This window comes from Pteropus medius, unplaced genomic scaffold, assembly GCF_902729225.1.
Source record: "Pteropus medius unplaced genomic scaffold, Ma_sr-lr_union100, whole genome shotgun sequence".
Lineage (NCBI taxonomy): Eukaryota > Metazoa > Chordata > Mammalia > Chiroptera > Pteropodidae > Pteropus > Pteropus medius.
The window spans coordinates 563,985-590,277 of record NW_024351732.1 but is presented as its reverse complement, the minus strand read 5'-3'; the positions used below and the strand labels follow the sequence as shown (position 1 = coordinate 590,277).

At 37.9% G+C, this 26,293-nt stretch overlaps 1 protein-coding gene across 5 annotated transcripts in view; it reads left to right on the top strand.

Annotated features, from left to right (window-relative positions):
- Window positions 1-24,967, top strand: part of SPOP (speckle type BTB/POZ protein) — a 58,413-nt gene extending 33,446 nt beyond the window's left edge. For all 5 annotated transcript variants that reach the window (XM_039846271.1, XM_039846276.1, XM_039846274.1 and 2 more), the window contains 9 exons: window positions 5,745-5,888; window positions 6,580-6,701; window positions 8,601-8,752; window positions 8,849-8,976; window positions 15,248-15,425; window positions 18,051-18,106; window positions 18,596-18,718; window positions 22,342-22,484; window positions 23,729-24,967. In XM_039846271.1, coding sequence (XP_039702205.1) covers window positions 5,811-5,888; window positions 6,580-6,701; window positions 8,601-8,752; window positions 8,849-8,976; window positions 15,248-15,425; window positions 18,051-18,106; window positions 18,596-18,718; window positions 22,342-22,484; window positions 23,729-23,873 — 1,125 coding nt within the window. In that variant the 5' untranslated portion in view covers window positions 5,745-5,810 and the 3' untranslated portion in view covers window positions 23,874-24,967. The remainder of the gene's footprint in view (window positions 1-5,744; window positions 5,889-6,579; window positions 6,702-8,600; window positions 8,753-8,848; window positions 8,977-15,247; window positions 15,426-18,050; window positions 18,107-18,595; window positions 18,719-22,341; window positions 22,485-23,728) is intronic.
- The last annotated feature ends 1,326 nt before the right edge of the window (window positions 24,968-26,293 follow it).

Sequence of the window (26,293 nt, the reverse complement as noted above, 5' to 3'; positions counted from 1 at the left end):
GATTTTATTCAGATAGCAATGTCTCATAAGGGTCTGATCTATAAGCCATCTCATAACTTAGAAAAATTAATTGTAAATGCTAATTTTAAATTTTTTAATTTATTACTTGAAAAAATAATATAGTCACATAGTTCAAAATTCAGAAAGTTCAAGGGAATACAATAGGAATTCCTCCCAAGTACTCAGTTTCCTTCCTTGGAAGTAACCAGTATCCCTAGAATCTTGTGTAGCTTTCCAGATAGATAGAGATTTTAAAACAAAAAAATATTTGTGCCTCTTTAAATAGAAAGAGCTCCCTCATTTTTTAATAGACAGTGTAATAATAGACAGTTTAATAAACATTGTCTCTATCGTAATTTATTTAATCCACTGTTGGTTAACTTTTAGGTTATTTCTATTCCTTTGTGATTACAAATAGTGTTACAATGAGAAACCTTTTGTATTTGTCATATTAAGTATATCAGTAGGGTAAATTTCTAGGAGCAAAATTGCTGGAACAAAGGGTATATGCATTTCTTACGCATTCTGATATACATTTCCCTTCATGGAGATTGTACAATTTATACTCTAATCAGAAATGTTTTTCTTACCATGACAAATATTATTGAACTTTTTGATCTTTGCCAATTCACTGGGTGAATCAATGTGCAGTTTAATTTGCATTTATTGTATTATCAATGAGAGTTGGAAATATTTTCATACATTGGAGAACCATTGGTATTTACATTTCTGTAAACTGTTGGCTGTTCTTTGTCTTTTTTTCTTATAGGCTGTTGACTTTTTCTTCTTGGTCTTTAGATTTACTTAATACTAAATCCCTCTCTTAAAGAATTTAAAAAGGCAAAAATAAATATAATGTTATATGTCAAATTATATCTGTTTTAAAAAGCAGTCATCTTTAACTTGTAAATTTTATAAAGCATGAACCTGATAAAGTACATAAATGAAACCCAGTCTTTCCTTTGCTGATTGAGGTTTCTCTCTGATTGCTCTTAGTTTCATTTTAAGAAGTATCTCTAAATTTTAAAAATGCCATTTAGTATTTTGTTAGACTAAACTGCAAAAAGTTTACCATAGCAAATATTCAAAAGTCATCTAAACCTTGCAACAGAGGAAGTCAGTATGACCTATAATAATCTGTCCTTGGGGTGATTGGAAAGAAGTTATTACCTCCTGGACTATATATGATTGAGGACATGTAACAGAAGAAGTACAAACACTCCATTGAGGTCACATCAGTTTCTCAAAAAAGACCCAAGTCTTTCTATAGTTTCTATCTCCCCCCACCCCCCTCCCAACTCCCTGCTTAATTATCAATCTTTTTGGCATCTTCTGTTTTGGAAAATGCAAACGTCTCTCAGGTTTAAAATAGTTATGACATCGGGATTTTTTTCCTTACTTGGAAACTGTACAGGGCTTTAAATCAAAAGACAAAAAAGTGATAGGCTTTTAAAAAATCCATAACAAACCATCCTTTAGCAAGAAGCTATGTTTCTAGCCATCTAGTTTGTGCATGTTTCTGTGTTACGTTGAACCACACGAAATTGCTGATATTCTACTGTTCTTGGCCTACAGAACAATTATTTGGTTCAAGCTCATATCGCCACAATCTTACTCCTGTAATTTTAAGGCTGATGGCTATGAGGCTAACTCATAGATATCTTGTATGTGATATGCCTCTGTTAGTTGTTGGTTTTTAAAAAAAAAAAAAAATTCTCTGGATAACTGAATTAGATCAAAGATGGAGGAATGCTTATAGAGAATAAAAGAAGAGTAAAAAATTACTGCATAAACTGTATATGTAACACTTTTCAGAATATTCTAGCCTAGCTCTGCATAGACTGCAGGTTAAACTATTGTGACATTTCCCCATATTGTACAGGGATTCATCTTCTATTCTGAAAGAATCCTGATTATGTAAGAGTTTAGTTCATATTACTGATTTGTGTTTTCAAAATGAAAAATTATAACCAGTCTTTCTCTGCATGTAGAATGAATATATATACTTGATACTGGACGAAAAACTCACTTTTACCAGGGCTGATGCTTGAGAGTGCCAGGCTTGGAGGTTTTGGCTTTGTGCATAACTCATCCAAAAGAACAAACAGATGATTTTCATTACATTGCAAATCTAATATACTCAGCACTGTTCTAAGGGCTCTTTTAGAGATATGTGAAAGAAACAAACAAGAAAAGTTAATGAACTTGAATGCAACTGGATAAATGTTTCAGTCATCAAAGTGTTTTTGCTGAATGCCTTGTTCCTGCCAGGCTGTGCTAGGTGGTAAAGGGGATACAGAGAATAGTTTCAAGTTCCTTTTAAGGAACTTAAAGTCTACTAGAGGCAACAGAAGTGTTCATAAGTGTAAAAGAAAACAGAAAAGAAGTGCACTGTGTAGGTTCCATTTAAAGCATTATATGTATATCATAATCATTGCTAGGAAGCATTCTGCTATAGATTGTTATTACTTGCTAACTGATATTACCTTCATTGGCATCTGAGCAGTATTAAAATCAACAGATATTTTAAAATATGTTTCTTGGTGTGACCCAGAAGAGATATAACCCATAGGTCAAGATTTAATAGAGTGAACAGTAAAATAAATGGTGGTATGTAATAGATATGTTCAGCCTCAAGTTGTCATCTTACTTGGAAGTTTGCTAAGCTTTGGAGAATAAATTTCTCATGAGAGAACTTGGACAGACTTGTCTTAACTTGTTTGAAGACAAGAACAATATATTTTGGTACTAGTTATCTCTTGCAAAGGTTCTCAAACCATGACCCTCAAATAAACCTCCTCTTTTCTAAAATTGTTTTTCTGCTGGGTATCTGCAGCAGTTGGCATGAAATGCTAGAGTTCATGTAACACCAGGCTGCTTTGCTGATGAACACTTTGCCCATGGTGCCTACTACAAGTGAAATTAATTAGACTTATGCTATCCTAGTCAATTTCCCTCTCAGCAGGTTGTGTAGTTAGAGCTCCTCAGAGTCTAAGGCTGATTCTCCAGTTCTCCTAGCTGCTGGGTTGGACATTTTCTAAAAATTAGAAGAAAAGTGATATTAAAAAAAAAAAAAAAGACTTGGCTACAAAATAAATAACAAGCAAAAAAGAAAAAAAAATAGCCAAGCCCAAAGTAGTACTTTTTCAGGTCATAATAATGAACCATGGTTCAGTAGCAGCAATTAAGCCATTAAAATAAACTGATTTTTATATTTGTCTTTTTCTTAGAGAATTCTTAAATTGTTAATTGTTAGATAAATTTGAAGTATTTTTTTAACTTCAAAATAAATTCTGTGATCGCTAAGTGTAGAACTGAGCCTGCACCCCACACCTTCAGAGCCAAATTTTATGCTCTTACTAATGTGTAAAATTCACATCTTCTTTGCCAACCTGCCCAAAAGATAGTTTTAAGTAGGAATTTCAAAATTTCATTCTGGCCCTTCCTGGCATTATTATGGTAACTGGGGTTTGTAAAACTGCCTAAGGTGCATTTACTCATTCCTAGACAAACGAACATTTCTGCGAGAATGTGTTTTCCATCAAATGCCAAGCCTACCTTGATCATCAGGTGATCAGGTGTAGCATTTGGTATTTTTTCTTGATGTTATCATGGAATCATGAATTGGATGAACCAGGGAGGCTCAAATGCCACAGTGCTTAGTTTGCTAGCTTAAATAAAATAGCATATCATGTGTTAACTTTATCTGTGATTACATGGGATGCTTTAGTTGTAAATACCTGTAGAATAGTGTTTAAAACCAATGGGAACTCTGGTAATATCAATGATATTACTCTGTGAGGGTACAACTATATTTTATTAATCCCCCTCCCTGATTATTACTAAGGTGGTCAGTGCATGTATGTGAGTTGAGTGATTATTTCATATTCATTTGTACCTCTTTTTACAAATGTTTTGAGGCAGTTTCTAAAAATACTTAACATATAAAGGAGTAATCAGTTGAGAGAATTATAGCAAAGGGAATAACAACATTAAGTAAATAATAAAGCTATTATAGAATGAGCATATGAACCTTATATACATTATAGCATATAGGATAAGCGTATGAGCCTGTAGTTTCAAGAGAAACAAATTTGTCTCAGGGCTTCTTAGTAATGAAGCAGAGACAACACATATTGTCTGTCCATAGCTGAAAGTAAACCAAGTATTCAGGAAAGAAATTTTTCCCTTGGATGTTACAGACCAGACAATGTATGATATAATGGAACACATCCTTACATTATTTCTACAATTAATACATATAAAGCAGAATAGTACAAAGAATATTATATACTCAAATAATTATCATCCCTAATTAACACATTTATATTGTCATATCTTCCTCAGATCATTCTTATTTTAAACGAAATATGAGCAATCAGCTTGAAATGTCTTATGTTCTTTTCCCCAGTCTTATTCTTCTCCCTTGCTCTCCCAGCCTGAATCTGATGCATAGCTTGTCAATGTTTTTTTACTTCTACTACATGCATATATCTGTAAATAATATATAATCTTAAATTTGCATAAATAGTGTACTGCACATAACATTCCAAAACTTGCTTTTTTTTCGTTAGCATTGTGTTTGAACTCATCTGCATGGTTCTATAGATCTAGTTTATTAATTTAAAATCCTGAAATATATTTTTTTATGATATGGAAATAACCCAATTTAGTTAGCTTTCTCTTCTAATGAATTTTCAGTTTGTTTCTAGTTTTTCACTGTTATGAACAATGCCACATTGAACACTCTTGACTATGTCTTCTCGTGCCCATGTGCAGTTTCTGTAGGGCAGTGGTTCTCAGAATGTGACCAGCATATCAGGATCACCTGGGAACTTGTTAGAAATGCAAATTATCAGTTGGATTTTGAGTCGGATTTGGTTTGCTGCTGGGACACTCTGGTGAGGTGTATAGCAATTATTTGAAAATGGTCTGAGACTTATGAGAGAGGTCAAAGTTAGACTTGGAAAATATTTGTAGAAGGCAGAAGTTTGACACTGTTGGGATGGGTAAAATTGCCATAAAAAAGAATGTAGATTGAGGAAATGACTGAGGATTAAAACATGGGAATAACAATGGAGGAAGATAATTCAACAAAAGAGATTGAGAAATGATGAAAAAATAGGGCAAGAGCAAGGTGAAGAATCTAGAAAATTGGATAATGATGGAGTGTAAGTAGGGAGAGGTCGCTATTGCTGCAGGGAAAGGAACACATCTAAGAAAGGGTTAAACATTGCTCTTCAAAAGAACAGCTAACAGTTGAGGAATAGAAGACCACTCATTAGTTTGCACTGAAGTGGAGAAGATGAGACAGTAGTTAGAGAGGTAACACGGTCATTTTCCTTCAGGAATGGGGTATTTGTGCCCCAGCTGAAGGAGCCAGTGGCAAAGTTGTGCATGGTGTTCACTATGCTGTCTCTGCTTCAGTCAGTCTTTTCATGGATGTACTTTCTATCTCCTTTGAGTACATTGATTTCTATCCCCTTTGAGGAAGATGGTGACAAATACTGTGCAGAGGATTAAAATGGGGTGGTATCATTGGGACTAGGAGACTAGATTAGATTAGGTGATCTTCTGTGAGGTTAACATTTAAATTTGGGATCAGAATGCTAAGGAGCCATTTGAATGATACAGGTAGAGAATTCCAGGCAAGAGACAAAGTTTCCAGTCTTTGGAAGATCATACAAACAGTAGGATGGTGTACCTTCCATCTAAAATATCCTCTTGCTTCTTGGATTGACTAGGGTGAAGAGAGAACAGAAATCTTTGTCCCCTGACTTTCGAAATCTCGTTTAACCTTCAAACTGGCGATGTCAAGGGTTCCAAGTCCTCCACCTCCGGCAGAAATGTCGAGTGGCCCTGTAGCTGAGAGCTGGTGCTACACACAGGTAAGTTCATGTTTTCCACCCTGTAAATCTTAGATCTTGGGAGGATTTCATGGGTGAAAGGAATAAGATTTCTTTCTACACTGGGTTTCTTTCTACACAGGAAACCCAGTGTAGAAAGAAATCTTATAACTGCCAAACAGAAGATAGATAAGGAACTTTGTCAGTTTTCCATTTCTTGGATCTCCAAGGGGAATCTCAATGCCCTAGGCCAGTATTTTTCACAGAAGGTTGAAAGGGGGAAGTCTTTGAAACTAGATCTTTTTACATCCTCCTTGATTAAAATGTGTTCCTCTGGTGAGCAACTCAAGGGGAAACTAACTAGGTTTGAGATTTGCAACCCCAGGTATTGGCGTCAACATCTCAGTTGTTAAACACAGCTTTGAGCAGAGGTTCATTTTAGGTATGACTTTATCATCTGCTTTCCCAACTCCGTCAATGTTTCTCTCACTTTCCATTCAGTGTTTCTCAGAGGCTGAAAAAAGTTACGAAAGCAGTTGGGTCACTGTGAGATTTCTGAAAATGTGAATGAGGGACCTAAGGCGAGAAAAAGCTGAGCCTTCGTGCTGGCCAAACAGTGCTGTCTTCCTTGGGATCATGCAGAGGGAGGGAAGGGAGACGATGATCTGATCTTCAGACTATTTTTTAGGTTGCCCACTTGCTATTTAATCGCTTCCTGGTTTTCTATCAACAGATCAAGGTAGTGAAATTCTCCTACATGTGGACCATCAATAACTTTAGCTTTTGCCGGGAGGAAATGGGTGAAGTCATTAAAAGTTCAACCTTTTCATCAGGAGCCAATGATAAACTGAAATGGTGAGGAAGAATATATCTAGCTGTAAAAATTTTTCTAAAAGTTGACTGTTTTGCTTGGTTTTATGGGAGACTGACTGGAATGTAAGATCCCTGGAGGCAGGGACTTTGTTTTATTCTTAATATATTCCCCAGTACCTAGAACTGCCTGACACATAGAGGTGCTCGCTCTATATTTATTGTGTTAATTTAATAAGTATATCAGGGATCCATAATTTCAGTTGTCTGGAGGGTAATGTAAATGAGTAAAGAGGGCCAGTGTTATAAATGATATCCCTATCTGGTGTCAATGTTGACTACTTGGCAAATTAGTGAGTGTCCTTCTAAAAGGGGTGGTGGCTCCTCAGCTCCAGCTGACTTTAACGTGTGTGAATAAAGGCCTGACCATTCCCAGATTTTCTAATTGTTCAAGATCGCAAGAAATCTAGATTATAACATACAATCTCTTAACTTTTGAATTGCCTTTTTAAAAAACAATAAAGGAGATTTATTTGCTTACATAGCTAGAATGCTCAGGCTATAGGATGGTATTGCAGCTTAGTTTGATCCAGCAGACCGGTGGATAGATTAAGGACCCCGTCTCTGCTCTGCCCTGCTCTCCACATTGTGGAACATCTTAAGTCTAATTTTCCTTGGGTTAAAGGATGACGGGCACTAGTAATGAGCATAACCCACTACCATCCAACAGAAATTTTTGAACTTCTTCCGAACTAACCGTGTGGCCAAGAATACGTCATACATGTACTGATCGGTTTAGGCCTAGGTTACCTCAATTAATTTCTGTGGCAAGGGGAATACAGTGTGGGAGTGGGGGTCAGTCCCATCCAAACCATATGTCCTCTTGAGGAGGGACAGGCAGTTAAGGATACAACCATGTGCTCACTGCAAAGACCAGAGCACATGTCTGTGAACCACCAGTTTTGACTTCTGATAACCCATTGAAGAGTTATTTAGTATTTGTTGGCTATGTGCATTAAGCAATGTACTACTGGGTACTGAGAGAATGCTTATTCTTAGGCATTGTATTTAAATCCACATCTTTAGCATGGTGTATAGTGACATAAGTGGCATATTCACTCCCTAGAGAGGCACTGGATTAGGCCACCTGTTTGAGAGAGGTGCCATAACACTGGCAAGGCCTAAGGATACATATGGTCTATGTATTATATATGGTAGAAACAGTGTCTGAACCACATGCAGTTCAACTAATGACATTTACAACTTACTCAGTTGAGCCTATTAAATTCTGTCTGAATTTTGTTTTGATTCATTGGTAACAGATTGGCATTTCTGACTATTTAGAAGCCTGGCTTGGAGCTCTACCCTGTGTAATGGGAGTTTGCTTTTATTTGTGCTTCCATACTGCCTCCTTTATTATAATCTTAGAATATTATTACCAGATTGATAAAATACCTGTAAAAGATTAGAGACTATTCACGTATTTTTCTAGAAAACTTTTTCTCTCCCAAGGCGATATTAAAGAGCTCACTGACATTTTTTTTCATGGTTTCACCAGAGTCCCGACAAAATTAGGGGCTGTCTTTCCTGAGATTGAGGATTAGAATAGAAAACAAGGTTGACTTTTAAAATATTTTGTGTGGGGAAGAGTGATTGGGAGATTATGAGAAAAGAGGCAGAGATGTAAGGGATGTGTTTTCAGATTCCAGAATGCCCCTTTTTGTTGTTTGCTTTTTAAAAGGTGATTCAGGTTACTCTAGAAAAGTGGTTCCCAAGTAGTTATTCTACTGAAGCAGAATCTCCTGCTTATGGGGCCTGAATTTGTTTGTTTTTTAAACATCTCCCTCTCTTGATTTTGATGTTCTAGTTTTCTCTTGTCATTTCACGAGCCTATAAACATGGATGTTTTCAACATATACGTTTTTTCCTATATGTTTTGGGCAGGTGTTTGCGAGTAAACCCAAAAGGGCTAGATGAAGAAAGCAAAGATTACCTGTCACTTTACCTGTTACTGGTCAGCTGTCCAAAGAGTGAAGTTCGGGCAAAATTCAAATTCTCCATCTTGAATGCCAAGGGAGAAGAAACCAAAGCTATGGGTAAATGTTCTATTCTTTGTTTGATTCTTTTTCACATCTAGAATCATAATAGGGTTTTTCGAGTAACCCTAAATATGATTCTTTTTTTCACCCCAGAGAGTCAACGGGCATATAGGTTTGTGCAAGGCAAAGACTGGGGATTCAAAAAATTCATCCGCAGAGATTTTCTCTTGGATGAGGCCAACGGGCTTCTCCCTGATGACAAGCTTACCCTCTTCTGTGAGGTGAGTCCTTCTACCCCACTCTGAGACTAGCACTTCCCAGGCCTGATCGGTATTGGTAGACTTAATTTTATTGTATCAAGGATGGAAACAGAAAAATCCCCAAGTGGAGTAGTGCTGCACAAAAGTTACTTATGTGAGTGAAAACTGTGCCACGTTGTCAGGGTTCTTGGGCATATCAGCTTTTCACTTGTTACTAGTCTTAAAAACAAAGATTGTGCACTATCTTGGTATGTGTGAATTTTGAGTTGCTTGAGTTCTGACCTTTTTTAATTACGGGTTTTATCAGCATTTGTAAAGACTGTCACTTCAAGCTGAGGAGAATGGACAGCAACTAGATATGTATGTTTGTTTCTTAAACTTTTGACTTCTCTTTGAATATGAGTCTACATATTTTTAAATATAGATCACTTTTCTTTCCTGATCTTTGAACTGGATGACCTACCAGGAATTGAATGTCTCTAGTTTGTTCTTGCTAGAATAATTGTGAAATAGGAAGGTAAGAAGGCTTTTTTTCTAGTGAAGGTTATGTAAAGCTCTCTAACTCATAGTTAGCTGAGAGTAATGTGTAGTCAGCTAGGAGAATTCTTCTCTCACCAATGACCCAAGAGCCTTTCTCAGGTTTACAGGAGAAGCCTTAAAGAGAAATTCTCAGACTGCGAGTGAGTTGTAAAGTGGTTTCGTTAATGAGTGTATACTAATAAGTCATTTCATGCTGTTATCAACACATTTATAAATACTCATAAGCTCACGGTATAATAAGTGACTAAAACCGCCAGTCAACCGAGATGTTAGTGTTTTCTATACGTTGTATGGTCAAGGAACCACTTTCTGAGCAGCACCACTTGATGAGAATGACTACTGTATTTTCACGGAGAAGGTGCAGGCAAATTCCCTAACTACCAATGTGCTCTGTCAAGTAATAGGCTCACACTGAGTTAACGACTTTTTCAAAGGCCTGTCACCACCTGTGCAGCTGGGAAAGGTGTCCCTGAGGAATGTTGCCCTTTTGTGGAGGAGGCCTGGGCAGCAGCAACTGGTTCCTTTTCCGAGTTACAGCTTATTGAATATTCCCATAGAATGGTTCCTGGTGGTTAGAAAATTTGGGGATATGTTTTATTAAAATACTACACTGAATATATAAAATGCAGTTGTGTAATAGCTACCTTCTCTTCTTTTTAATGGCTAAATAAAAGAAGGAACTATTAACCCAATGACATCTATATAAATACATAAATTGTTGCAGTTGTTTTTTGTCTTATGAACTTGAAATTTGAATTCTATATAAATCCAACTAGTTACATACTCAGTTGCTCAGGTGAAGAAATGAAAACAATGAGATGGTTTTATGTGAGGTTAGATGTTATATGAACAGACCATCAATTTAATCTTCACCTATCTTAAAGACTTAAAATTTTAAAATAGTGGAAAATTCTAATTTCTGTTGGAAATGAAACCCAATCTTTGAACTGTTCTCTGAAGAAAGAGCTGTCTCCTCTAAATACTGCATCTGGTGTTTTAGGCAGTGCCCTAACCTTTATTGCAGCATTTTCAAGTCTACTGTGTGTCCAGCCTTTTCTCATATGCTTCCCCCTTCCCCCAATCTGCTCCAACCCCTGTATTGACTTGGTTTGGAAACCAGTTGTCCTGCCCTCATTTGGCAATCTCTCCTCCTGTAGTTAAGTCCAAGGCGTTCTCTCCCCATTCTCTTCCCCGTATGAAATTCTCTTAGGAGAAATCCTGTGGTTAAGTTTAGATTTGCCTTACTGACTTAGAAGGGAAGTGAGATGACACTTTGGAAATGAGGAGATGTTGAACAGGGAAACGTCTGCTGGGTTCTGCTGATGCCATCGGTTTCTTACCATCGGACCAGGTATGCCATCTGTTCATCTCACACTTCTCTGTTGGCCACAGGTGCTGAGTGTTGCTTCTCGTACTTGGGCTTGTGCCTAGTGAGACTCATTTCTGTTCCAAGGCTCTCTGTGGACTTAGTAGCATTCAGCATTGCAAGACAGTTGTGTGGGGGTGTGTGTTGGATATGTGGGTTTTAAAAATGTCTGCAGCTCCATCTAAGTTCTTAGCGCTTTACAAAGCTAAATCATTCTTTGATGCACATTCTATACCTTTGACCTGTTGCTCCCTTTTATCAATGGAATGTTTATAAACAAGTTTATTCTAGTTCATATTTATGTTATTTATTACTGGTTTAGTTTTTTATTTTAGAGGCTTTTATGAAACTGACGTCCACATACAAATTGAGATTATGAATACTCTACTCCTCCATTCCTCAGTCAACCTTTGGCCCAGACACTTCTGTCCTATTGTGATGCAATATATATAGTTGTTTCATGAAATTTTGGGGGTGGGGTCACAAGAGGGAATCCTAAGGTGCAAGACTGAGAATCACATATTTGTGTGTTTGAGCTTTATTTTAATGGTATTACTATTAATGAATATGTAAATGAAATGAGATTGCAAATTCTGAAAATGTTGGAAGGGTAGTCTTCTTTGTAATGTGCTGCACTGGGTTCACTTTCAGTTCTCTCTGATGGATGTTTTTATCTATTAGGAAACGTGGCAGTTCTTCCAAGTTGATATTGCTTAGTTAACGTATTTGCAAAGCATTCCTTGCATTGTCTATCACAGTCCTTTGAGCTAGCTCAGTTCTGTTATCTTCATTTCATGTTACTGGGTAGAGAAGCAGTGCCTAGGGAGGTCAGGTAATTTTTTCCTAACATCGTGCAGCAAATTAGTGTCAGGGCCATGTCAGCTCTCCATTTTCCATCTCTAGTGTGCTGTGCCACTCTTAAGTGGAGCTGAATGCCATTCACCCAGGGAAACAAGGGCTCTACCAGGTTCTTAGCAGAGAGTATTTATTTAGGTAATGAAAAAAAGAATCATTAAATCTTAATACTTTTAATTTTCTGTTAATAATTTGGACCACAGAAAATATACATGAAATGTTTCAGCTTCTGTTGACCCTTCTTTACATTTATTTATATTGAAAACAAGTAGCTGTTAGCAATAAAGGTGCATATATTCCACGTTTATTGTTTATACCTTTGACAGATATAAGATTCTAGTACTTTGTAATGCTGCAATTAAAGTTGAAATATGAAATATAGGAAATATGAAATATCTAGACACTAGTTAACTCTTAAAACATTTCTTTCCTTCTCAGACATGGACTGTTCCTACATAGCCTCTGAATGTGATTTTTGCCAAATTTTAAATATGTAGGTCTGTTCATTTTTCCTTTTTTTATCTAAAATTTTATTAATGGATTATTTGGATATATTAGTTGAACTATACGAAAATGCTAGTCTTTGATTCTTGACCTACAAAAATGGTGATTTAATATGTAACATTATTACAGGTTATAAAACATGATAATATAGTAGAAACCTACAACCCAACCCAACAATATCACCAGTAACTGGGAACTAACCTGCATATGTTTCTCCCATATCCCTTAGACCTATTGTCTCTCCATGCAGAAGATGATATCATAAACAGCTATTTTGAATTGTATCATATCACTCCCTTGTTTATTTTTTGTATGCCTGAACAATATATTGTTTAGATTTGGTTGGTTTTGAGCTTTATAAAAATGCTGTCAGAACGAATGTAGTCATCTAAGGACTTGCTCTTTTCACATTATGTTTCTAAAATTTATTTATACTATGGATGTAACTATAGTTCATTTGTTTTTAGTGCTGTAAAATAGCCCATTATATGAATATACAACAGTTTATTCATTCTTTTATTGATGGTCATTTAGATTGTTGCTAGTCTTTTGATTAGAAATAGTGCTGCTGCTATAAACAATCCATATACAAAGTCCGTTCTTTTTTTCAATTGTTTTAATTATATGGAAGTTAAATATATTTCCATTAGTTTCGACTTTTTACATTTAGATAAAATGTACAATTGGCACAATCTTTAGCCTTTTATGAAATTTTCTTTTTTAAGAAAAGGAATTGACTTTAAAAGTGAGACCCTTTTACAACTTGAAATTTAGAGGGTTATACAGCCTTCCTGAGACATTTTTATGCAGTCATTCGTAAGACAGATGACATAAATGTCACAGTCACGTCATCTTCACAGCTGTATTTCTGAATGAGTCTCCATAGTCAACTTTATAGGCATTAAAAAAAAAATCTTTAGTTTTTCTCAAAATGGTTTCATTTTAGCATCATCATTTGCAGAGGAAAACAATCTCTTTCTAAGTTAAAAGTTTGGGCTCTAAAGACTCATTTGTGAATGCCATTTAAAATTTATTTTTAATTAAGCGTATTTAATGTTGATAAGAGGTGCCAGACATTCAGAGCTCTGGAGACTCCAGGCATCCATATATCTACAGAACAAGTCTGGCTCAGACAGTGAAGGTACATTCTCCTTCCTGCTGTGTTCCTGTCTGTGTCTAGAGAGAGGAATTGTCCCAATGAGAGGAGTCATAGTCTTTGGGCCTCACTAATTACTAGGCATGCATCTAACCAACAGAGGGTCCATTGGTAACCGTAGTTTGCAGTTCACCTTATCTCTTGCCAATTCATTTTACCCAGTCTAGTAAATTGCCATCAAGTGTTAATGACTTTGAGCTCCTGTCAGCCTGGTTTAATTCAAGCTTAGGAACTCAGTGCCAAAAACATTCTCCATTCTCTTCATTGGCCAGCTTAAGAGATCCCTGCCTTTCTGTATGTATGAGTAAGTTGGGTTTAATTGGTCTTTTTCTCTTTTTTTTAATTCAATCAGAAGTATTTTGAAGCTATAACTGGAAACAGGCAACTTCTACTTTGGGTATTAATATTATATCAAAGAAGTAAGGGTGTTAATATGGGAAAATAGCAGAACCAAATTAGAGCTCTTAAATGGGACAAGAGAGAATCTTTTTTTTTTTTTTTTTTTTTTTGTGCTGGTTTAGGCATTGTCTCAAGAATATTAACATAATGTTATAATCTGGCTCTGATAAATGTGCTACTAATGCTAAGCACATTCATAATTGATTAACTTGGCTGTTTTATTGCTCAAGACTATTGCTCATTTTAAACAAATGAATAAATTTCTTGACCTGATAGTACATATCTCTTTCTCCTGCACTGAAGGGACTAAGGGTTATTCGGATGGGGCATTAACTTTGCCTCAGGGTTTATGACTGCATTTAAGGGGTGACTTGCATCTTTGAAGGTTAAAGGAAATTTGGGTCATTTAGGATGTTCCTCAGCTGTCTTTCTCAACTTACAGGAATAGCAAGTGTGGAGAGCTGATACTCAAGATTTATGAATTCTGCTTTGATTTTAACATTTTTAACCTAATATGATATAGGAGATGAAGCATAGCAATGGTTGTTAGGCAGAAGACTGATCTGCTGGGTCTTATCTTCAGTTTGGTATCTTAAATTTATTTTATAATGTTATATAATTTATAAATCTTTGTATTGGTATCCTAACAAATTTATCTGACTTTCACTGACCTTTCTAGAAGTTACCTTGGTTTTTATCTAGGGGGAACTGTTAGTTCAGCTGAACATGCTACTGCTGAAGCCATAGTGGCAAATTGGATCCCTCTTTAAACCTGTTGCCATGATTCTGTTCCAAAGCTATACGTGTGTGGCTAGCTGGAGCCAGCCATCTTGTTTGTCATTGTCACAAATGACTGAGAGTATAAATGGTGTGGGATACCCACCTAGTTAGCACTACCAGAAAGATTTTCCAAGCCCAGTCCTGTTCATTAAACTAACATTTGTGAGGAAGTGCCAATTATTTACCAGGCCCTATGGAAGCTGCATTTTATTTTCATGTTCTAGGCCTAACTAAAATAAGTGAAGTGCTTTGTGTTTACTAGATTTTTCTCTTTAAAGAGTTTAATTTAAATGGTAGTTTCTATAGGAGTTCTTTGTATTTAACCTTTGCTTAATAAGGCGGAATAAGGTAAAGACTTGAGGTTTAACATTTGTTTCTGTCAGTTTTTTTCCTTCTGGTGGCTTTGCCCAGGTTTTAGGTCAGGGAAAGTGGAGCTTATTAGAAGTTGGAGAAGATTTTTGGGGTTCTCTCATCCTGAGATGGTGTAGAGTAAGTATGATTGTGATAGATTGGAAATTACTTGATCCAGAGGATAAAGCCTTGATCTGTTTCAGTGGTTTCAAGAGAATATTACTAACATTCGTATCTGAATGTACTATGGCAGTGAGATAAAAGTCATCTATATATCTTCCTGCTGGGAAGAAAATTCCTGGTAACAAAAGCTTTGGACTGTGTTTCCTTGTCTTTCACAGGTGAGTGTGGTACAAGATTCTGTCAACATTTCTGGCCAGAATACCATGAATATGGTGAAGGTTCCTGAGTGCCGGTTGGCTGATGAGTTAGGAGGACTGTGGGAGAATTCCCGGTTCACAGACTGTTGTTTGTGTGTTGCCGGCCAAGAATTCCAGGCTCACAAAGCTATTTTAGCAGGTTGGTATTTATTCATGGGGAACATTAGTTTTGGGGAAACAAGGAAGAACAGTGACTGCATAATCACCTTTTGAATAACTTCAACTTTTTGAACTAGTGCAAAAAATATATTTTTATATTATGACATTGATTTCCATAACCAAAAAGGCTGCTCTCTATAAAAATAGTATTTCTGTTTTTCCTCTCCATTTTCAAGGAATGGATGATGATATGTATTGAATGCCTTTGTACTTAGAGAGTAAATATCAAAACACTGGTTAAGAGCAGGTATTACTACTAGACAGCAACTTAGAATGTAACAGAGGATTCTGGACTCAGGACTAAACCACCATCTAGCTAAGTCCCTAGCCCTGGAGGTCTTAGCCCTCTCTTGAAGAATGAGAACGTTACCAGTGACACGGAGGATCAGGTCTTGTTCTAATAATAGGCCCGTTGTTTTTAAGACGAGAAAGACTAGCACAGAGGAGGAGCTAATAAAGCAGAATTGACTTACACGAAAGCATAGCAGTCAGCCACAAACTTCTATTCAGGCCATAAGACATAAGAGGAAATTGCATGAACCTTCAGGCAACAAATTTCTTACCAAGACCCTCAGCTCTGTTATTCTAAAACACACCTGGCAGAATCTGAGTCTGGCTCAGTCTAACGCATCTTCCTGCTCCCTTTTTCAACTAGATGTGACTGTGTATTGCTAAAGGAAATTATTAACTTAGTGTCTCCATACTCAGCTAGGAGCTCCATGAACTCTTTCTACAATTAGCTCCCTTTCATTTTCTCAACAATAGGTACTTCAGACCTTTAGCACTCTCTTTTATTCTCCTACTCCTAGAAGATGACCTTGCTACTTCTTCCAAGAGAAAGAGAAAATTGAGGCTCTTCTCCCTCTGCTCTTGCCTCTCACCTTACCTACATTTCCCCTGCATTCTCAGTGGAGGGGTTATTCTTCCTTGTGTCCAAAGCAGACTGTGCATTCTCCTTCTGATCTGTTTCATATCTCATACTGCCTTCTCAGAAGTGTTACATCCTTATCTGGTATCTTCACCATCTCTCTATCTCCTTTACGCTCTACCTGTAAACAGGCTCAAGCTTCTTCCCTCTAGTTTTTTTCTCCTTTTTTTTTTTTTCAGAGCCAAGTTGCTTAACATAGCACATTCACTATCTCTACTTCTTTCCTCCCACTTATCCTCATTTCACCTCCATGTAGTGAAAGCAGTTTTCTAAAGTTAAATGACCTGCTAGTTCCTAAATTTGAGGGACTCTTTAGTTCATATATTACTTATCTCCTTTCTCCTGGTTTTCTCTTAGTTCACTGACTACCTCTGATGTGTGGCCACCCTCTTCTTTACCCGTCCCTTTAACCATTGCTGTTCCCTAAGGTTCTGCTCAATTCAATTCTTGTTTCGCTCTACATATTCTCCCTGGGTGATTTTATTTATTCTCATAGCATAGCATCAGCCTCTGTCTATCCACTGAAGACCCTTTAAGCATATCACTGCTTTGAAACCTTCCATCTTTATTGAAAGCACCAGCCCTTTAGTCTTCAAGTTCTGTAATGTATTTATTTATTTAGTAGCTTTTAGTCTACAGCCCTTCTGAGATAAGAACAATGAGAATTAATATTTTTGGCATAGATTAAAGGGTTGAAGCTTAGAGGGTTAAGTGATTTCCCCAAGATTATGTGGTTAGAAAAGGGTGGATCTAAAATTAGTCCTTTCTGACATAAACAGGTCAAAGTTCAAGTTACGTGTTAGCTCACTCAGAGTCCTGCTGTATATTCCATCTGTTCTTCCTCTCTTAAGTAGAGATTGGTAGTCTCAGCTTTGACCAGAATCTGGATTCATTGGACAACATGATAAAATTTGAGTTTATTACTTTCATGGTTGAAATTAAGTTTATTCATCATTTACTTATTATATATAGTGTTCATTAGACTAGAATGGCTTAGAATACTGTCTCTCAACCTTTTTCATTATCCCCACCCCTAAGGAAAAAAATTATTTCCAATGAGAGACATTAAATACTAAAGGATAATATTTTCTCAGGTGGGGTTGAGCTTTGAAAGTCACAGATGATTGTAGTATCTAAGATTTTTTTATACTCTTTGGAGCATTATCATCTCTGTTGAGAATGCATGGCTTGGAGGAACAGACAACCTGTCATAAACAAACATGCACTTCATTTAGTTAGTGGATGCCATTGTACCCTGTTCTTGACCTCCTTGCCGTGTGGTCCCTGGAAGTGGGGAAAGTAGGTATCATTGTTCCAGGCAAAAATCTAGGTATTAGAACATCCTGCTTAGACCTTGAAGGACCTTCCATTTGAACTCCCAGATCTACCCAGAGGATATCATTGTCATCTAACATAGGTAATTTGGGTAATTTTCTTGAAATGTAAATTGTTGGAATGGAGCCCATAAGTTATTTTAAAAGCGATTTCTTTTTTTCCTGTTTTTTTCCCCTCTATTTATTATAATTATTCACTTATTGGTATAAGAAGAAAAGAATTTTATAATTCTGGTGTAATTTGAGGCTAAGATTTTCCTGTACCAATGGGACAGAAAAGAAAATGATCTCTTCTTCATAATGTGATAACCACATCTGTCTCTGTTTCCCTTTCACTTTATAGCTCGTTCTCCAGTTTTTAGTGCCATGTTTGAACATGAAATGGAAGAGAGCAAAAAGGTATGTGACAGGATGAAGATGCATCTTTTTGGCTAGGTGACTAGATTTAGATGATTCTTCCACTTTGACAGCAGATTTATTTTCTTATTGTATTATAAAAATGGAGTACAAATTCCCTGAACAGACAGACACTTTCTGAGAGCAGAGAGGTGGTCCAGAAGGATTCTAGGTGAAGCAGACTCACTCTATCCCAGGCAGAGTGTCCAAACGGTCTTGGGTGAGGATATTAGATATGTGTTTCTACTCAAGAAAAGAAAAGTGAAAAGTGAAAGATATCGTTATCTTGCTATTGTATTTGAGAAAACAAAGGTGGTACATATGATGGGAGAAAAGGCTATTATAATCAAATAGGGCAAAGACAAAATTTTCCATTCATGTTAGGTTTTAAATGATACAAGCTTCTTTCCTCACCAGAACTTAAAATCATGAAAAGTGTTTAAGAATTTTATTCTGTTGGAATGTTTCTCACTTTCGGTTTTTCTAACATAGAATCGGGTTGAAATCAATGATGTAGAGCCTGAAGTTTTTAAGGAAATGATGTGCTTCATTTATACGGGAAAGGCTCCAAACCTCGACAAAATGGCTGATGATTTGCTGGCAGCTGCTGACAAGGTGAGATAAGAATAGAAAAATAATCACAAGACTAGGAGTTTCTGTGACCTCTTGAATTTCATGATGGGGCTAGAAAGCTACATTATAAGTAAGATGAGCATATCTTAGTTTGGTCGGGACAATCCTGGTTTACACTTGTGTTCCAACACAATTATTGACAGCACCCTTTTTATTTTCAGAAGTATCCTGCTTTGAATGGTAAATTATATGAGGTCACCTTACCTATGGAAAAGAAGGATAAGTTTGCTGTTCACTTCTCTTTTCTTCCCCATCTCAAATTTAACCACAGTGATAGTAGAGACGTAGATAATACTGACATTTGGATTTATAATTTATAATTTGGCTTTATAATTTACAAAATGTTCTCGAATTCATTAACTTTTGTTTAAACTTTGTCAATGAGAGAATAATCTTTTACCCAGTGTTCTGGTTAGCTTTTTAACTTTCCCCTTAATAGTTATTGAAATATACCATATTCAAAGGTATAAGGTAATTAATAGCTCTTTGGGGAAAAAAGAGGTACTACTACAGTAAGTGTATACTTCGATTGTAAGATACATTTTGATTTGAGAAGTGTTAAAGTGTGAAAATAAAAATGTGGATCTTAGAAGCAAGGAAATATGTTGATTACCTAAAACAACAGAGCAGTGATTCCCAAAATAAACTTGAGAGAAAAAGGTTAACGAAGCAGTGAGTTTAACCAAGTCAAATTGGGATTTTTTCGTGTTGTTATTTTACTGCAGGATTTCTCAGAACCTTTATTATGTTAATGTGCATTGTGAGTTCTCTAAAAGGGAATATGATAGACAGGATTTCTCCAGTTTAGTTAACACTGGAATCCTTTTTTTTCAAGCATCACCCCAGTGATTAGTGTACCTCAAAACACACTTTGGGAAACTGACTTTCATTGTGTAGATAACAACAGAGAGCTCAGTGACCTGTCCTCAAAGGCCCTGTGGTCTGAGAAAACGTGTGTGTCTCTGTGTGTGTGTGTGTGTGTGTGTTTGCTATTTATCCCGTGAAAGCTTTACTTGTTTTGGAGGCAGGGGATTGAGGCAAGTGTGTTAAAAAGGCTTAAATTCAGACAGCAATAGACCCTGTGAGAAAAATGTTTTCTGCTGGAAGTGCCTCCTTTTCCTGCCATGATGCTTCAGCACCCATCTGAGGGCAAAACTGGCTCTGACCTAAGGGCGCGAGAGCCTTCCCAGGACTGACTTATGGGAATAACCTCCTTCTACCTCCCTTTGCCCCGCTGAGGACAGAGGAAAGTGCCTGTGTTTACAGTGGAGGTTTTACCTTTATTGATCAGTTCTTTGGAGTGTTTGTAGAGGATAAGGCATGTAAACTCAATCAATGGTACTGGTGAAAAGGATTGAATAATAGCTCTATCCTTCTTATCACCTTTCAAGACTTTATTAGTACAATTAAACAATGTGAACATACCATGCCCTTCCAGTCTAGCTCAGTTCTGACCAGAGGAAAGTTGCTTTTAGTGGAGATAGTAATAAAATATACACTGTGAGCTCTGGGGAAGTTGACGGCACAGCCCAGTGCCTGCTTTTTATAAACATGAGTTTGTAATGATTCTGCCTCATCTGCCCACTGATTTTCAGTGAAGCAGTCACTTGTGCTTATACACATCAGACATTTATGCCCCTCATCTTCTAGCTCCCATAAGGATGACTAGTATTGAAAGACCCACTTTTTAGCAGAAATACTGAGGCTCAGAGTTGTCTATCTCAGGACCGGGTTAGACATCCATGTCCTGGGTTTTCATTTCTGTTCCTCAGCCAGAGAACCTGCTGGGAACCTGAGTGCATGGAGCATGGGGACCAGCCTGCACCGACATTCCAAGAATGGTATTTTCAGTATAATATGTTAACTTATGGTTTTAAAAGATAAAGCAGTTGAATCACAGCAGCGTTTTAAATTTTTGAATGAGAAGTAACTAAAGGATGTGTTTTTAAATTCCATTCAGAATTTCCCATTAAACAGTCTTTGCTCCAGGGTTATTTGAAAACATTTTTACCTTTATACCTCCTTGTGAGCTTCAGGAAAACAGAATAAGAAATCTTTCATGGAAGGATCTAAACATCTAGAATTTACCCAAGAGGCTGAAACAGCTTCTTCTGAGCTTTTCTAGTCTCCTAGGGACATGTGTAATTAGACCAAAACCAAAACAACACGTTGGCCAGGCCTGGAAGATACAGTTTCATTCTCCCGGGCAAGTACTGCCATTAGGCAGGTTTTTCAGAAGCATAATTAAGAAAAAAACTTTGTCCCCGAAGGGATAAGAATGGCTACTTTTGTCTAATTATGCAGTAGGGATCAGAGCTATTCACAGTAAAAGTCTTTTTAAAAGAATGTATTGAGAAAAGATGAGAAGAATGCTCTGTGCAGCACTGTATGAAAACCGAACATTTACTCAACCTTTTCCAGCCTTTTAAAACAAAAACCTAATTTCTTGCTTGTCTAGTGTCATTCCTGTTTTCCATGGAAACTGCTTTCCAGTTACTCAAATGTAAAAAATTAAAGCTGCACCAAAAACCAATAAAACCCTTTTTGCTGCCGGAGATCACAGTGCCAGCAGCTATGCCTCCTCACCCAGAATTCATAAAAATAAAATTGTCCTGGTTTGATTGCCATGATTCAGCCTGGAGGAGTATTGTGTCATTGAGTTCTGAGGCCCTCAAGAGGGAGCTGTATGTAGACTCTGGGTACCCTCAAAGCAAACCATTTTCCTGTGAACCGATTAATGATATTTTATTTTATGCCTTTTATCCCTTTCTCCTTCTTATCCCTAAAGTTCCTTCGTAAGTTCACGATCTCATATTTGAGAACAAGGAGTAAGTACAGTTGCATCAAAATAAATCAACTAGATCAAATATTCCCAATATTTATCTAGACCTTTATTTCCAGAACATTTATACCCTTTCCTTAGAAAATAGGAAGTATTTAGACTGAAGCTGGATCCAGGGTCTCTGTTGCTTTGTTCTTCTACCCTGGGAGTCTTAACCTCAACCCCAATAAAATAGGCCTCCATTTATCCTTTTCTGTTTAAAAGGAGGCCTTTGGTTGACTCTCATTCAGGAATAACTAGTGGCAGAGATGCTAGTGAAAGTCACCACAGGGCTCCTTTGCACAGCCTGATGGGCCAGTTAGGATACCCAGCGGGACTAGTGACAATGCTTAAATTGAAAGGACTGTGCTTCATTCACCCTAGTCTGGCTCTAAATAAAAGGATTGCAGAAATTTAAGATGTAATGTCCCCGGTGACTTGAAGCAGAGGAATGCCTCATTGTAAGGGTAGGTGGTGATGATTTAAGAAACACTTTAATCATAGTTAGGGCAGGGTAAACTTGAGGATATAGGTCTATTCCATATTGCCATCTTCCTAATAGGTAGACTTTAGAACTTGAATGGCAGCTACGCAAGTTATTTTAGCTATCTTTATTTCAGCCTTCTGAGTGTGGTTATGTTTTATAATTGCAGTAGTAACCTTCTCATGGTGTGTGCAGTTTTGTTCTGGTATCCAGTTACATGATGGTACAGCTGCAGGAAACAGCTTCAGTGCAGTCAGCCCAGAGCTATTCCTGCTCTGACAGAGTGCTTGTGTTTTACAGTATGCCCTGGAGCGTTTAAAGGTCATGTGCGAGGATGCCCTCTGCAGTAACCTCTCTGTGGAGAACGCAGCAGAAATTCTCATTCTGGCCGACCTCCACAGCGCAGATCAGCTGAAAACTCAGGCAGTGGATTTCATCAACTAGTGAGTTGACATCTTCAAAGTTCTTCTTTCTGGGTGGTTGGGATAGCTAGAGAAATGAGAAAGACTTTGAATTAGTGAATAAAATAGTTGAGAAGCTTCATTAACCTTTTAGTAGTAAGTATAGAGTTTTCATCTTTCCCTTTAGCTTGACGGTGTGGAAGATGGTTTTGCTTTCATGGGTCTAATTTGATTGCTGAGTGAGGTTTTTTACTTCCTTGTAGCGATCAGAAATGATGAAAATGATAACTTGCTGGCCTGAAAAATATGTATTCCTCAAGTGATAACATCTTTACTTCACATGCACTGGCTTAATAAAAAGACATGTAGAATAGAAGTATATTTTTTATGAGTTAGTAAAATGTATCTAATGATCCATTGTAGAAGGGAGGAAAGAGAAGGGATCATCAGTAGATACTGTTTTGCGAAAGAAGGGATCATCAGTAAATACTGTTTTGCGAAAGAAAGCTCATTCCAGTAGATCTGTTCCTTCATTTTAAATGACAAATGACCTGGCCATATTAATTCCTGAAATAATTCTCAGTGGGGCATGATGGGGAGCAAATATTGAGAAAAACCCAAGGAAGAGAATCAGGGCTTATAAAGCCCTCACAACAGAAGTTCTAGGGTAAGATGGGTCTAAGAGGTTGCCAGGTAGATGAGTGAACATTATTCAACACCGCAAATGATCCAAAACAGGAAACGAGGTCCTCTAAGTCTGTCTGTAAGATTGTTTCGAAAGAGTTACTGAATGAGGCAAAAGAAGGAGGGAAAAGACCACTAACATTCAGCCTAGTGAGTGCTCACTCTGTACTGGACACTTGCTTGGTGCTCTTTAGATGTTAACCGTTTAATGAAGTGTGGTTATTATCCCCTCCTTTTTGATAATCAGATTGGCACCAGGCTGTGATCTCCTCTGTGGTTACGGGACTAGTAAATGGCAAAGCCAGTTGGAAGCTTAGATCTGTCTCTTTATTAGCATTGGCAGTGAATATAAAGAGCATTGACAATGTGGAAGAGAGTGTGGCTCAGAGTCCTGGTTTCCAGAGTTACAACAGCTGCAACCTGGTCACCTGTATGCACATCATCTAACAAGTGAATTCTCGTGCATATTAAGGGTTCTGTCTGAGTGTTTCTTGCATTGACACCCTTTACAGCAAACTCTCAGAAATTGGGCTATCTAAGAGGCTGTTTAATCCATCCTTCACTCACTCCTTTGGTAACCCGTCTCTCTTCATTTCTCCTAGTCATGCTTCAGATGTATTGGAGACCTCTGGGTGGAAGTCAATGGTGGTGTCACATCCCCACTTGGTGGCTGAGGCATACCGCTCTCTGGCTTCAGCACAGTGCCCATTTCTGGGACCCCCACGCAAGCGTCTGAAGCAGTCGTAAGATCCTGCGTGTTGTAAGACTCCATTTATTTTCCAGAAGCAGCAGCCACTGTTGCTGCCACTGACCACCAGGTAGACAGCGCAATCTGTGGAGCTTTTACTCTGCTGTAGGGGGAAAAGACTGCGTCGTGGCCCCAGACTTTTAAAACAGCACTAAATAAACTTGGGGGGAAAGGGGGGAGGGAAGGGCCGGGGACTCGGGGCTGTTCAACCTAATGAAAACCCTGTCACTGCGTCACTGTGTTCCCTTTGGCCTGGTGGAGTTCGATCCTGTGGGGATTCAGTTTAGGCGCTGGCCTTGAGGACACCCCAGCGGTGGTACTTCGGAGATACCTGTCTGCATCTGACTGAGCAGAACAAATCATCAGGTGCCTGGAGCAAAAGGAAAAGGACATGTAGTTTTAAGAGAAGGGGAAAGAAAAGGAAAGAAGAAAGGATTTTTGCAGAATCTCTCAAAAATCAGTGTGTGGATTCTAATAGTATTTATGTTGAGAGAAATTTCAGTCCATCCAACTGTGCTAATACTTGGATATTTGTGAAAACTCGCCACCACCATACAAGTTTCAGAAGAGCTCTCTTGTTGTTAGCACTTATTGTTTGCAAGAACAGAATATATCTTTTTATCCCTTTGTGAAAAATGACAAGTGAAGGCGAAAGGGGAAGGAGGTTATTTGATCTGAAGGATGAGTGTTCTGATGTGGTAGCTTTTGCAAAAAATCTTTATTGGTGTTGAAAACTGAAAAAAAATAATTCGCCCAGAATTCATACTGTCTTGACAAGAACTATGGTTCTCTGTTTTTAGATATTGTGGAAAATGTTTTTTGGCATTTTTCTCATTTTATTTCTCCTTCCTCCCCCCTTTTCTAAAAAAAAAACAAAACACAAAACAAAAAAGAGAACAAAAAGAAAAGGAAATTTTATTATTAATGCTGTGTGAAAAAAATCCCAGCCCCGATTGCTCAGCTGTTCGTACCTGACTTGCCACCTGCATCGGAGCCAGTCCTGTTCCTTCCAATTCGCCCCTTTTCCTACAGGGGAGAACTTCCAAATGTTAATTTTTTTCTTTTTGAAAATATAAATAATGACTATTTTGTACTGTGTGGTATCTCTGGTCTTTTGTTTCACTCACCTCACTTGTCTTTTGGGTCTGAGTTCCCCGAGGGATTTTAGAGGCCTAGTTCTAATCTGCAGCTTGCAGAGATAATGTTTGAAATATCTACACAGTGGGGATTTACTGCGTCTCCCTAATCTCGAGTTTTCCTTGTGAGCTGCCAGCATCTGCCAGTCTCTTGTCTTTCTTGAGTATCTCACAGTCCACATCCTACTGAGGGATCGGGCCCCGACCTCTCCCAAGGCAAGTAATGGATGTGGGCTTTCTGCAGCCTCATGTTTTAAGACCTACTCTCAATCTCCCTTTTAGTAAAATATAAAAAGATCAAGGGACATAAGTGTGGAGATTAAATAAAGGTAAATTATTATTGCTGACTGGTTCTGTCACTGACGTGGTATATTTTCAGAGAAGATAATGTCTGAATTCTCAGTGAGCTCACAAGACTGGCCTGGGGCTCCTCCTCTGCCCGTCTCAGCGGCATTGGGCAGGGCAGGGGGGCACCGGAAGATGCATTGGCGCCCTGGCCAACGTACGTGTTATTTGACTTTAGGTGGGGACCCAACGTGTTTCCCTTCATTGACTTTAGCCTTTGCAGATATTCTAATTTTCATTTATCTTGCACCGCTGGAATGGAGTAGATAAGATCTATTATCAGTAAAATCAAAGACAGGATTCACTTATTAGAAACTACTCCTGCACTTCTCAGTTTCCTCCTCAGTGTCACCTATGTGAGGAAGTGTCCAGTTCTCCGTGTTCTTTCTGGCTGCTATCCCTGTGCCTCCTCGGCCCTCACGTTCCAGATCAGCACACAGCTCCAGGGATCGGCACACACAGACTCTCTTCTGCATTTGCTCAGAAGGTCTGTTTTCAGCAGATCTTCCATACACAGTATCTCATTTGAACTTCCGAACAACTTGATGAGTTTGGTAGGACAAGTGATAAATAGTATCTTCCCATTTTATGGATGAGAGAAGTTGAAACCCAGAGAAGTCAAGTGGCATGCCTAAGATCACACAACCGTTGAGTGATAGTTCTTCTAATGTAGATTGTCAGTAACTGGAGGAAGTACCTTTTCTGAAATGTGTAGGTATGACATCTAAGGTGAAGCCTCCTTCCTGTGGGAATAGCAAGAGCAAAGCTCTGGAAAGGTACTCCTGCTGGCTTGTTCTCCAGAGGTTCCAGGAGAAGAAACCAGGCTTCAGATTTGCTTTCTTCCTCATTCACAGGCTGTAGTTTGGGGGCTGGTGGGTTCAGGGACTAAGTCCTCAGGAGAGTAGCAATCCTGGCACCATGCTTCTGGCAGGATGAAG